Source organism: Populus alba, chromosome 17, assembly GCF_005239225.2.
Source record: "Populus alba chromosome 17, ASM523922v2, whole genome shotgun sequence".
Classification (NCBI taxonomy): domain Eukaryota; kingdom Viridiplantae; phylum Streptophyta; class Magnoliopsida; order Malpighiales; family Salicaceae; genus Populus; species Populus alba.
The window spans coordinates 10,592,921-10,607,787 of record NC_133300.1 but is presented as its reverse complement, the minus strand read 5'-3'; the positions used below and the strand labels follow the sequence as shown (position 1 = coordinate 10,607,787).

Sequence of the window (14,867 nt, the reverse complement as noted above, 5' to 3'; positions counted from 1 at the left end):
CAAAACTAACAAGAAGAAAATAAAGGATATAACCTTATTTTTGGAGCCTAACTCTAATACCAACTAATGCGAATCACATGGTTAAGCAACCCCCAACGAAGTAAATAACAACATAGAAAGCTAAAAATCAGATTTGATAAAACCTTGATATAGAGGTAACATTATATCTAAGAACCAAAGGTATTGGGAAAAGTTTTGGAGCCAAAATATAACCTTGTATCAAAGAATTCTAAGTATGTGAATGATTTCGCGATGCGAGTTAATCATCAATAAGTTAGTGTACGATCTTTTTCTCTGCAAAGAAATGTTGTTTTGCCACAAACAAACATAAAGCAAATTCATGTTTATTCTTAAACTTAGTGCTGAAATTTACACCTAAAAAAACATAATATAGCCTCTTCTAAGTAACCCTGATGGACGCCTTTTGGGTTGCAAGCTAATTGACTTAAACTATTAATCCACTAACATAAGTTCAGTAATGAAATAAGCCTCTAAAAAATATCTAATAGGCCAAAACAAACCCAAATTAAAAATAATTATTCAACATTAAATAAATAAATAAATAAAATAGGACAATAAAACAAAGTCTTCATGCTAAAATTCCTCCATGTAGCCCAAATCTCCAATTTTCACATATTCTTGGTGAATTTTCAGTCTTGACCTAAAACACGTCATTCTTTCTTATCTAGATGAATTACTAGGCCTGTCATATGTGGTTGGGAATTTTAAGATGTCTAGTTTCCATAAAAACATACATCATAGCAAACTTTTACTTGTAGCTAATTATATATCCCAAATAGTACACAAAGGTCTAGTTTGGTAAAATTGATAAGATTTTTCTAGTAACTTCGATCCTCTGAAATAATATGTTTTTGAAATCCATTTGACTTGAACATTTGTAAATATATAACTTTAAATGTCTAGTATCTTGCTATAAATCTTAAAATCATTCTGATATACGGTTTGAGAGATATGTCTGATTTTGCAAAACTAGTCAATAGATATTTTAAGGTCAAATTTGAACCTATCATGGTTTGTATCAAGAGAAGTTTAGTTTATATTAATACATCATAGCAAACTTTTACTTGTAGCTAATTATATATCCCAAATAGTACACAAAGGTCTAGTTTGGTAAAATTGATAAGATTTTTCAAGTAACTTCGATCCTCTGAAATAATATGTTTTTGAAATCCATTTGACTTGAACATTTGTAAATATATAACTTTAAATGTCTAGTATCTTGCTGTAAATCTTAAAATCATTCTGATATACGGTTTGAGAGATATGTCTGATTTCGCAAAACTAGTCAATAGATATTTTAAGGTCAAATTTGAACCTGTCATAGTTTGTATCAAGAGAAGTTTAGTTTATATTAAGACTAAATGGAGTCTCTTTATTAATGGGTTTTCTGAAATACATAAACATGACATAAACAAAAAAATTATTTTTTTTTATAAGTCCTAAAGATCTTGTCGGACAATTTAGGGTCATTTAGGTTTTGTGCAAAGATTATCTGAAGAATAATTCTTCTCTTGATTTGATCAATTTCTTAAGGTTGGGTTGTTGAAAACTATAAATCATTTAATTGTCCAGATTTTAATAATAATTCATATAAACAACTATTATAAAAAAATTTAAATTAATTATTTTATATAATTTAATTTGAAACTCGAATTAGATAAGAATTTGAGTAGGTAATATTCAAGTTTATATTAATAGAATAAAGTTAAAAATAATTTCAAAAAATTTCTCCTTTCCTGAGATTTTTTTTTTACATTGAATTTTTTTATTATTATTATTCAGTCCGCAACAACATGACAATGAAAGTAACCTACTTTTGATGCTAAGCCTAGAACACTTTTGTTATTACTAGTAAAAACAACCGTACATGAGTCCACTTGCTATTAAAAATATGGCACTTTAATAAAAAGAAAGAAAATATATATATATATATATATATATATATATATGCAGTATTAAGAAATGTGATCTCTCTTATTTTACAAAAAGGAATTACATTTCTTTGCTTTGCAAAGAATATGATATCTGATGGAATAACAATTTTTCAAAATTCTGCATTTGGTAATAGAACAAATACAATATGTTGGTATCATGTTGTCCCAGATCGGGAGGGTTTAAGATTAAAAAAATTTCCTACCAAACATCTAATTTTAAAGGATTTCAATTATAAAATAAAAACAATATGATAAACTAATAACAATCAATGATTTGTTCCACCGTGGTTTTGAGTTTGAATTTTGTGATTACTAATATGATAATCACTAGAGACTTAAATGGTTATTAACTTTAAAAACCGTGGAACTGGATGAGGTGTGCATAAGCTGACTTAAATATTCACGTTAATAATAATAATTAAAAAAAAGCCAATTAATCAATCTCAATGAAAAAGTGATAAAAGTTATGAACGGAGCTTACAGAATAGATCACAAAACACCAAAAGACACAAAAAAATAAAGCACACATTTTATTATCCAAAACATCTACAAGAAGCTAAATGGAGTTTTAGACGATAATTAAGATCTTATGTAACATAAATGCATATAAATTAAAAAAGAATTCGTTGGTATTAAATTTATTAGATAATCAATTAATCCATTGTAAAATATGACCAAAAGAAATAAGCTTCAAGTAATTACTTATAAATCTAAATTAAAGATAAGAGTCGTGGACGATCTGCAAGACAAGGACGCAAAAGTAAAGGAAAGAAGTCAGAAAAGAAAACCCTTTCAAATCCCTTTTGAGCAATTTATACCTAATATTAATCAGATTCTGCACTTATTATTTACTTAGAGGTTACTAATTTAAATTTTATAAATTTTAAAATTATTAAATACTTGTATAATCATTAATTTCAAAATTTATAGAATTAGTCACACATAAACAAGCAAAAATACCCAAATTAATAAAAAATAATAATTATACACACTACTGTTTATAAATGTTTGAGAGGCTACAATGGAGAATCACGCAGCCCGGTTCTATGTCCCTTTATTCTGAGCGGTGTCGATGAGATGGTGGGAATCAAATGGTTCATTTTAGTGGGCACATTAGCCGCGGCATTTAGAGGCACCACCGCACCGAACGAGAGCTAGCGGCGTTGCTTTGTAGCAGAGGTGTGGTTGTGTTCATTAAAATAAGAAATCCATGGGATCATTATTACAACGAGCAGAAATAGAAGGAAGCACGCCACCTTCACAGACTGCCTAGAGAACATAAATTATTTTTTAAAAAGAATATATACAAGGGTATTTAAGCAAGTAGCCATCAAGTGGCTCCCAGTAACCCTCTGGGCGTCACTAATGACGCTCTCGGCAACATTGAAGATTAAAGTCAACCGTGATCCTGCAACCCTGTAGTTTTATTTTAATAAATATTAAACACACCTGTCCACATGTAATAAACAAGCTTACATCATATGCCTACTTGATCAGAACTCCTGTGCAGTTGTCAATAAGGAGACCCGTTGAGCTCTTATCGAAAAAAAGTGGTTTACTTTAAATTTATTTGGGTCAGGCCCCACAGGTAAAAGGGTTTAAATGACTGTTTGGGATTCCGGGCTGAGCAGGAATTAATCAAAATTTATTTATTTATTTTTATGTCTTTAGCTCATGATATAATGATATTTTTTAAAAACAATATATATTATTTCATAATCACCTCTATATAATAGATACGCTGGGAGCTAGCATCTCCATATTTGTTTCTTGTCAGTAACGATGGGCGTCGCAACCTAAGAGAAAGCAAGTAATAGTAATTCACGGCCACATAGATATAGTGCTGTGATCTCTCTCTCTCTCTCTCCCCCTCTCGCCGCCCCTCATCAGTGTCATATCTATTTGTTTGTGCATGCTTGATCAAGATCATGGGGACCGAGGAAAATAGCAAGAAAAGCAGAGATCATGTTGGGTCCATACGCTCGATTTTCATGCATGCAGACCGTGTAGATTGGTTGTTGATGGTTCTTGGGTTCATTGGGTCCATTGGTGATGGGTTCTCAACGCCTCTTGTGCTGTTCGTGACTAGCAAATTGATGAATAATCTTGGAGGAACATCTTCTTCTCCTGAAGCCTTCACTCATGCCATTAACAAGGTACTTTTCTTTCATTTCTCCTTCTCCTGGCTCTTCTTTTCGTTGTTTGCTATTCAAACGTATCCAAGGCTGATGACTTTTAATTACTAAACATGTGGATATATTGTGACAGAACGCGCTGGCGCTTTGTTACCTGGCCTGTGGACAATGGGTTGTCTCTTTCCTCGGTGAGTAAATTATTTACTATATGAGGTTATGGTTAATCAGCTCCTGTTCACGATCACCTCAATATATAGTTAATAAATTAAGAGAAGGCGAGTAATAATATATATATAAACATGTAACTTTGGTGTTGATTATCAGAGGGATATTGTTGGACAAGAACTGGTGAGAGACAAGCCACGAGAATGAGAGCAAGATACTTGAAAGCCGTGCTAAGACAAGATGTTGGTTACTTTGATTTGCATGTAACAAGTACATCCGAAGTCATCACAAGTGTCTCCAACGATAGCCTTGTAATTCAGGATGCTCTTAGTGAAAAGGTGCATGTCCGTTTGCTTTCTTAATTCTGTCAAAAGAAGCGTTTTTCTCCCTACCTAATTAATTTCTTTTACGATGCGTTGGCATAATTAAGCACTTACAAGAATATTTCGAAGCAAAACTACAAGATTTGTTTGTAATTTGTACTCGAGTGTAAATCAGTAGTTAACTCTGACGATTTTTCAATGGGATCAGGTGCCAAACTTTTTGATGAACGTTGCAATGTTCTTTGGGTGCTACATAATCGGATTCGTTTTGCTATGGAGGCTAGCAATCGTGGGACTTCCTTTTGTTGTGATCTTAGTAATTCCTGGTCTAGTGTATGGACGGACTCTGATGGGAATAGCTAGAAAGACAAGAGAAGAGTATAACAAGTCGGGCACAATAGCAGAGCAGGCAATATCTTCAATTAGGACTGTCTTTGCCTTTGTCGGCGAGGCCAAAACCATAGCTGCATACTCTGCAGCTTTGGAGTTTTCAGTTAAATTGGGGTTAAGACAGGGGCTCGCAAAGGGCTTGGCTATCGGGAGCAATGGTGTTGTTTTCGGTATTTGGTCTTTTATGTCTTATTATGGCAGCAGAATGGTCATGTACCATGGCTCTGCGGGAGGAACTGTTTTTGCTGTCGGTGCCGCCATAGCCGTGGGTGGCTTGTAAGTACAATCACTTCTTGTCTCGTTTAAATGTCAATTAATTGTTGCGGTCTCTGAGCTATTTATCTGTTTTCGATTCTTTGACTAGGGCTCTTGGTGCTGGATTGTCGAATGTGAAGTACTTCTCGGAAGCATCTTCAGCTGGAGAACGTATCGTGGAGATGATAAAGAGAGTCCCGAAAATAGATCTAGAGAACATGGAAGGTGAGACTTTGGAAAATGTTACAGGCGAAGTAGAATTCAGGCATGTGGAATTCGCTTATCCATCAAGGCCAGAGAGCATGATCTTCAAGGACTTTTGCCTAAGAATCCCAGCAGGGAAGACGGTGGCCCTGGTGGGAGGTAGTGGGTCGGGGAAATCAACAGTGATTGCACTGCTGCAGAGATTTTACGACCCACTAGGCGGTGAGATACTTGTTGATGGCATCGCTGTTGACAAGCTGCAACTCAAGTGGTTAAGGTCACAGATGGGTTTGGTGAGCCAGGAGCCTGCTCTGTTCGCCACAACTATCAAAGAGAACATCCTTTTTGGGAAGGAAGACGCCACCATAGATGAGGTTGTTGAGGCGGCGAAAGCTTCTAACGCCCATAACTTCATCAGTCATTTGCCACAGGAGTATGATACCCAGGTTTGTCTCGTACCTACCTACACAACCACTTAACCTTGGAAATTGCAATACCAAACGTTAAACATAAACATTGCCCGGCTTATTTTGATTTCTGCCAGAGTGGCGTCTACATCAACTCAACCACACGTCGATTGTCATCTTAATACTTTTTCCCTTTTTTTAGAGCATCTTCAAGATAAAGATGCTACTTTGAAGAACTAAATTAATAAAATAATATGAATATAACTTTTTTTATACTACATATACTTTAATAGAAAAAAACAAAAGCTAAATTGTATTCAAGAGAAAGGAATAAGTGTTTTATTTTTTTCTTTCATGATTTGATATTATTTGTTTTACTTGATTGTATTTATTTAATTTATTTTTTTGTTAGTACTATTTTATTGGTTTCCACTTTTGTAAGAAATATATAAAAATAGTATTTCAAGGAAAGAAAAGGCATTTTAATTTTAATTAATAAAATAATATTTTAGATAGTATAGGTATACTTCAATAAAAAAAACATTTGAAAAGCTAATAGTAATATTAAAGTAAAAGAAATAAGTGTTTTATTATTTTTTTAATGAATTTTTTTCACGTGGTTATATTTATTTGGTTTATTTTTATTAGTCTCATTTTATTGGTTTTAGTTTTTTTTAAATATATATAAAATAATATTTTTAAAAGGAAAAAGGTAATTTAATCTTTATGCATGTAAAACAACTATAAAAAAAGTAAAAAGAGTTGCTCTTATAATCTCTATGGTCTTGTAGCAACTGTATTTTTTATTGGTATTTTGTATGGAACAAATACGACTGCTTAGGTTTACTATATTATTTATCTACTCGAAGCATTGGGAGTTGGCCCCCACGTTACAATTGCAGAGAGTACCAAAATCCATGCAGAGGGTGCGTGCCCGTCACAGCCACTCGAGCACCTTTGCCCCCCTCTAAAGATCTCCTTGGTTTTCCTTCCCTCGATTCGAGTTCTTCTCGAAAAGGAAATTTATTTTTTTAATAAAGAACAGGGGCACCACTTATTATTACAATAAGTGTCCATCTCGTATGTCAGTGTCTGTTTGTGTTGACAACCACAAACAGTGCTTTCACTTGCTGGCTTTAAATGATTTGTCTGGCCACTTACAATGGAGGCTGGAGCTCTCTTTTTCCCTGATCAAATCATATATAATATATACATCCGAGGAATGTGTTTTTTTAAAAAAAAAAGAAAAAGAAAAAAGCTACGTACTAATAATGTACTTCTGAGTTCTAACTACTTCTTAAATTAAGACTAGAAATTAAGCAGTAATTAATATTATAAGATCCCCAAGCACAATCTAAATTTTCAAGTACTTGTGACGAAATTAACCATACGTGATTGGCAGGTTGGCGAGAGAGGGGTTCAGATGTCAGGAGGACAGAAGCAGAGAATTGCGATTGCACGAGCAATAATCAAAGCACCGAGAATCCTCCTCCTGGATGAGGCAACAAGCGCTCTGGACTCTGAATCGGAACGTGTTGTCCAAGAAGCTCTAGATAAGGCTGCCGTGGGTCGAACCACAATCATCATCGCTCACCGTCTCTCCACAATCCGCAACGCCGATGTGATTGCCGTGGTCCAAGATGGTCAGATCATGGAAAGCGGTTCTCATGGCGAACTGATGGAAAATGAAAACGGTCTCTACACATCTCTTGTCCTTCTTCAGCAAACAGAAGAGGAAAAAACTAATGAAGACGCCAGCACTGATATTTCACCCCCATCTCTTGTTTCAAACATGGACGTGAACAATGCTAGCAGTCGTAGACTGTCAATTGTTAGCAGGTCAAGCTCTCAGAACTCAGTAACACCAAGTCGAGTCTCACTCACTGCTGGAGAGAATGCCCTGGTTGAGGAACAAGAACTTCCAGTACCGTCATTCAGAAGGTTGCTAGCTTTGAATCTACCAGAATGGAAACAAGCTAGCATTGGGTGTTTAGGTGCCATTATATTTGGTGGTGTTCAACCCTTATATGCATTTACAATGGGGTCAATGATATCCATATATTTTCTGGCAGATCATAGTGAGATCAAGGAGAAGATAAGGATTTATTCGCTGTGTTTTCTGGGCTTGGCGTTTTTGTCGCTGATAGTTAATGTACTTCAGCATTATAATTTTGCATATATGGGCGAGCATTTAACGAAGAGGATTAGAGAGAGGATGCTTTCAAAGATTCTCACCTTCGAAGTTGGATGGTTTGATCAAGACAAGAATTCGAGTGGGGCAATTTGCTCGAGGCTTGCCACAGATGCTCATGTGGTATGCATTTTTTAAACCTCAACTTTCAATACAATCCGTTGATTTCTTTGTTAATTACTATGATTTTAGGTTTATTTAGAACTGATTGCTAATTATTAAGTAATACCCCCACTTGGATATATAAACTATAGTTTTATAAATTGTCTTATTATTAGTGTGTCTGAAAAGGAAAAAAAAATGATTTGCTCTTCCTTTCCCCATGTTTCCTGACTATATATAGAATATTGATGGTAAAACTAACATGTAGATGATACTAGTTGATATATATCAAGGGTTCTTGAGAGTAGAATGTGCTTCATACAAGACTATTTTGTTTTGTTTTTTTTTTTCAATTTTTCTTTCATGGCCTTGAGAGGGAAATGTTAAGCTTGTTGATGCTTGTTAGTTGAAGATGGCAGGGAGATTTTTGTTTCTTTGCTCTAGGTTTATTGAATCGCCTTCATATGTGTATTATTATTTCTTAATGAAGTTGAACTTCTTGCCGGTAGCTGGTTCACTGATCATAGACCTTTGTGGACTATGGTATTTATTGGGCAGGTGAGATCTCTAGTGGGAGACCGGATGGCTCTTCTTGTACAGACAATCTCTGCCGTGACCATAGCCTGCACCATGGGCCTTATCATTGCCTGGAGGCTAGCGGTTGTGATGATTGCAGTCCAACCCATTATTATAGTCTGCTTTTATGTCCGGCGAGTTCTACTGACAAGCATGTCTCAGAAGGCCATCAAAGCACAAGATGAAAGTACCAAGCTTGCTGCAGACGCAGTTTCCAACCTTCGAACCATCACCGCCTTCTCCTCTCAAGACCGGATCCTGAAGATGCTCGGAAAAGCCCAAGAAGGTCCCCGAAAAGAGAACATTAGACAGTCGTGGTATGCTGGTATTGGGCTCGGGACCTCTCAAAGCCTGATGTCGTGCACTTGGGCGCTCGATTTTTGGTACGGTGGCAGACTCATCTCTCAAGGTTACATCACAGCGAAAGCCCTGTTCGAGACCTTCATGATCCTCGTGAGCACTGGTCGAGTAATAGCCGATGCTGGAAGCATGACGACGGATCTGGCCAAGGGGTCAAATTCCATCCGGTCAGTCTTCGCCGTGCTGGATCGTTACACGAGAATCGAACCAGAGGACCCTGAAGGTTACCAGCCCGCAGAAATAAAAGGGCATTTAGAGCTTTGTGACGTTGATTTTGCATACCCGGCCAGGCCCGATGTCATGATCTTCAAAGGCTTCTCAATCAGCATTGAGGCAGGGAAATCAACCGCATTGGTTGGGCAAAGTGGGTCGGGAAAATCAACTATCATCGGATTAATTGAACGTTTTTATGATCCACTAAGGGGCACAGTAAAAATAGACGGCCGGGACATTCGCTCATACCACCTGAGGTCACTGAGGAAGTACATTGCTCTTGTTAGTCAAGAACCCACGTTATTTGCCGGCACGGTCAAGGAAAACATCACATACGGTGCATCCAATGAGGTGAGTGAATCGGAGGTGGTGGAGGCAGCTAAAGCAGCAAATGCTCACGATTTCATCGCCGGATTAAAAGATGGATATGACACGTGGTGTGGAGACAAGGGAGTGCAGCTATCTGGGGGCCAAAAACAACGTATTGCAATAGCCCGTGCCATACTGAAAAATCCAGTGGTCTTGCTGTTAGATGAGGCGACCAGCGCGCTTGACAGCCAGTCGGAGAAGGTTGTTCAAGATGCCCTGGAGCGTCTGATGGTGGGGAGGACAAGCGTAGTTGTGGCGCATAGGTTAAGTACCATTCAGAATTGTGATCTCATCGCAGTCCTGGATAAAGGGAAGGTGGTGGAGAAAGGGACTCACTCATCTTTGTTCTCGAAGAGACCCACCGGGATTTACTACTCGTTAGTACGTCTCCAGGCCCAGAGGACAACACAAAACAGCGCCACCGCCACGACCGCCGCGTTCAGTTAATTATTGAACATGGTTATCAGGGTGAAAATTGAGCCTGGGGTCATTCCTTTCTCCGTTTCTTTTAATCTGATTGTCATCGAAATTAATGTGCTGAAAGGACTCTTAACATTTTGAATGCCAAATTAATCCTCTTCTTTTCTCTGTTATTAGAGGCAGTTTCTTTCTTTTGATTTTTTTTTCTTTTCTTTTTTTGAAGGCAATTCATGTTTGAGTTTAGTATTTTCCTTCAAGTTGTGCTATTAATAAATAATTATGACAGCTTTTTAGTCAATTCTTGGTTTGTTTTCTTATAATTACGAGTATAGTTTATTTTTGAAATTTATAAGTTTAAGTTTCATTGAAATTATTAAAATTATTGAAAGCTTATATAATTATTAATTTTAAAGTTTGTATAATTAATTGAGATATATTTATATTAATAAAAATAAATAAATAATTACGGCTTCAAATTTACCCAAGCAACTATACATATCCAAGAAAGGGCAGAAAGAATTAAGTGTTTGCTTTGATCAACAAGATTCTCTTAATTAAAGTTTCAATGCCTCATCATTTCAAATCCATTTTTATCGGTAAATAATTGCAAGAAAATATATATGCAAAGCTTATTGGCAAGTTTTTAGCGTTCTTTATTTTTCAAAAAGAATTAATTTGTATTTCTAAGCGTATCAATTTTTTAGATTTTGTATAAAAAAGAATTAATAATAACAATCCATTTTTGTCGGTAATAATTGCAAATATATATGAACTTTAATTAATTATTTTCTATTTTCTATATTATGTTATATCTTAATATCATCTAAAATATAAAAAATTAACAATTAAAACACGTGTGATAGAAATTGAACTAGATGTTGTGCCCATGCGATGTCACGGGCTTGTGGTATGCTTGTGCTTTTTCGTGATTTTTGTAAAAAAATCATAAAAAAATATATAAAAAATCATATGGAGAAAAATTGTTGCAATTCATAATATTTTTAAGGAAAAAACTTAAAAACTAAATTCTTAACCAGCTTAATATTAAAAAATAAAATTAGTAAAGAAAATTTTGGAAAAAAATCATAACAAAAAAAAAAACGAAAGGAAAAAAAATCATGCATGAAAACATTGTAGCAATTTATAGTGTTTTATGAGAAAATCTACAGTTGTAATTCTTAATAAGCTCAATATTAAAAATAATAAAATTGATAAAGATAATTTTAAAAAAAAATCATGTAGCAATCCACATTGTTTTTTTTTTTTTAACTACGAAGCTAAGTTCTCAACTAGTTTAATATAAAAAAAACAACAAAGATAATTCTGGAAAAAAAAAAACAAAAAAAAAAAACTATGTGAGGAAACATTATAGTAATCCACAGTGTTTTAAAGAAAAAAAAAACTATGAAGCTAAATTTTCAACCAACTCTATATTAAAAAACAATCGACAAAAACAATTTTGAAAAAAAAATACAAAAAAATAAAAAGAAAAAGGAAAAGAAGAAGAAGAAGAAGATAATTTTGGAAAAAAAGCAAAAACAAATGGAAAAATGAAAAAAAAAACATGTGGTAAAAGTTAAAGTTAAATTCTCAACCAGCTCAATATTAAAAAACAATTCGACAAAGATAATTTTAAAAAAACATGCGGGGAAACACTGTGTCAAAACAAAAACCATGTAGGGAAATACTGTAGCAATCCACAGTGTTTTAAAGAAAAACAACTATGAAGCAAAATTCTTAACCAGGTAGATATGAAAAAATAAAATTGACAAAGATCATTTTGGAGAAAAAAAAAGAAAAAAAATCATATAGGGAAATATTGTAGTAATCCATAATATTTTAAAGAAAAAAACTACAAAACTAAATTTTCAACCAGTTCAATATTTAAAAAAAATCGACAAAGATAATTTTGAAAAAGAAACAGAAAAATAAAAAAATAAGACGATTTTGGAGAGAAAAAGAAAAAAAAAACATGTAAAAAAGACAAAAAAAAATTAAAAACAAAACAAAAAAAGAATACAGGGAAAGCTACAATACTTTCCCCACATGCTTTAGAATATTACTTAATAGGTTAAAGGTTGTTCAAAAAGAGTAACGCTTCATATTTTTTAGAATTTTCTAGAAACAATTGAATTTAATTTTTATTATAAATCTCATATAAAGATTTTCATTTTTATAGTTAAAAAATAAGAGCTTCATGACAATTTTTAATTTTAAAAAAATAAAATTAATATTTTATCACGAATATAAACACTTATGTAATATTACTAAGCTGGAGAATGGCAGGCCAATCAACATGTATTAATTAATTACATTAACTAAATAAATTTGTAAAAATATTGATTTAGTTCAAACTTATTCAATCTATTTTAATAGTTCTATTAATTAATTATCAATTATCTATATAAATTTAAATTTATATATATTTGCCAAAAATTACAACTCGGCAATAAAAAATTGACAAAATATGAAACGAACTCGTTAAATAAATCATTATTTATTTCATTACAAAACACTGAAATAAAAAATTCAACATAAGTTTCATTAATCTACAAACAAATATAATTTTATAAAATTTAAAACAAACTCTAACATGTACAAATCACAAATTCATATAACAAATTTAATTTGTATGTGGAAAAAAAATATAAAACAAATAAACACCCAAACAAAATACATATACAATAAAAATATGCAAAAAAAATAAAATTAACATTTTAAAATTGTTCTTAAATTTAAAAAAAGGGGTAGCCTTTTTTACTTAAGATGGAGAATCCTCAATAAAATTTTAATCAGAACATGAATGTTGACAAACCAAGTGTTATGGGAAGTTGAATTGTATGGAGATTGGAGGGGTGGATGTTTGTTGCATAAGAAAATGCACAAGGAAAAAGAAGAAATGGGGAAGGGAAGGGTCGATTGTCTGGTCATAAATTAAATATTAATAAAAAAATAACCAACAAAATTATTTTGTCAATAATCTTATCGGTTATTTTATCGGTAAAAATATTATATCACTATATGATTTATCTTTTTTGAATCTCATTGTAACACCATTCATAATTTTTTTGGCATGTACTAAAAGAATTTTTTTTGTCGGCATATTTAAGAATGTACTTATCAGGTTAATTCCGTCACTAAAAGTTACACGTTATCGTATTGTTTGATTTTTTTATTTATTATTTTCCTACCGCAATTCATCGTTATATATTGATGGAAAATGTTCGTCTGTATTTATCGATGGACACAGAAATGAAAAATTTTATCGGTAAAGTTCTTTGCAATATACCAACAAAAAAATTATGTCAATGTTTTTATTCTATTTGCTAATTTTTTAGTAGTGAACATAGTTTAAGTACCATTTTAATTTTTATTTCACAATTGAATCAATTTAATTTTGTTTTCAGTGTTAAAATCCATTTCAAACTTTTTGTATCAAGTTATATATATATATATATATATATATATTGTGGTCTGAACTCGTGTGTAGATGTTCTCATTGCATTTATGTCTTTAAATCCTTTCATTTTGTCATATGCATGTGCTTTGTATAACGTTCGAAGTATAAATGGCTCCATTCATGACGTGAAGCCAAAGCTCTTTATGAGTTTGATGTTATGTTGTGTGTTTATTTATTGTTTGTCTTTCATGATGAATTTTTTTATATTATTATTATTATTATTTTGATTAAGTCAGCCTGGAGAATACTGACAAATTTTCTAGATCTTTCTTAAAATTTTTTTTTTCTTAACTTGTGCTAGTTTTTATTTTTTGGTATTTCTATAACTAATATAGCTTTTCTTAATAGTACATAAAATAAAAGATATAATATTATATTTATAGGGGAGTATAAAAAATAATATTAATTTATCTCTTAAATAATATTACAGGATAATTTTTGAAAATTTATTCAACCAAATCTCTTATAGGTCTGAAATTATATTCTATATTGATTATATTTTAATGCTTAATTTTTAAAAACTTGATTAATCATTCCATTTTAATTTTTGATTGATGATTTATTAATTAAACATTAGATTTATTAATTAAATATAAATAAATATTAAAAAAAATCTTTATTAATAATAAATATATTTTACAGTAATAAAATCACTATTAAGATATAAACAACTAATTAACTAGAAAACATATTCACTATGAACATCTCTCAACATCATGACACATGTCAAAAACAACATCTCTCAAGATCTTACGTTGTTCAAATAAGTTCACTTTTAGAGTGCTCTGGATAAAGTCCAAAGGATTGTGTACTTCATCATCGACTTGCATTTCTTCTTGTTCCTCATAAATGTCTTCAAGACTGTTCTCTTTTCTTTTTCACTGAATTGCCACCATCAATTAGGACCAACAGCAGCACTGTATCATTAATCTTTATAAAGTTCAAGCGCTACATGAATTTTTGAGTCACGAGATACGATTCATCTCGAATCAATGTAGGATATATCGTAAACTTGATGCAATTGTTTTTCTTCAATTCTTGCTTGCTTAAGACCAACCAATTATGACAGCAGAATAATGGAGGTCTCATTAAATAAAAAGCAAATGAAAAACAAGAAGCCTCCATTGATCAGCATTTTTACAGCAGTTCCATGCTACAAGTTCGCATAAAGTACAAGAACGCAACGACCGGGGGTGTGACAGACATGAAGCTGCAATTGCAGGGGAGGGAAAATAGGTTTTGATGATGCCTCAATAACCCCTAAGAACCAGTGGAAGGAACCAGCAAATTATCCATGATGTGTATTGGCCCGGATTTTGATCATCTAAGGTAAAGATAGTGA

General features: G+C 32.8%; 1 protein-coding gene across 1 annotated transcript; it reads left to right on the top strand.

Moving 5' to 3' along the window:
* The first annotated feature begins 3,710 nt into the window (after positions 1 to 3,710).
* LOC118058266 (ABC transporter B family member 15) lies at positions 3,711 to 10,238 on the top strand. The gene is made up of 7 exons (XM_035070980.2): positions 3,711 to 4,111; positions 4,224 to 4,278; positions 4,415 to 4,593; positions 4,787 to 5,244; positions 5,333 to 5,873; positions 7,237 to 8,148; positions 8,686 to 10,238. The coding sequence occupies exons 1-7, from the start codon at positions 3,884 to 3,886 to the stop codon at positions 10,090 to 10,092; spliced, it is 3,780 nt and encodes a 1,259-aa protein (XP_034926871.1). The 5' UTR covers positions 3,711 to 3,883; the 3' UTR covers positions 10,093 to 10,238.
* Positions 10,239 to 14,867: the final 4,629 nt, after the last annotated feature.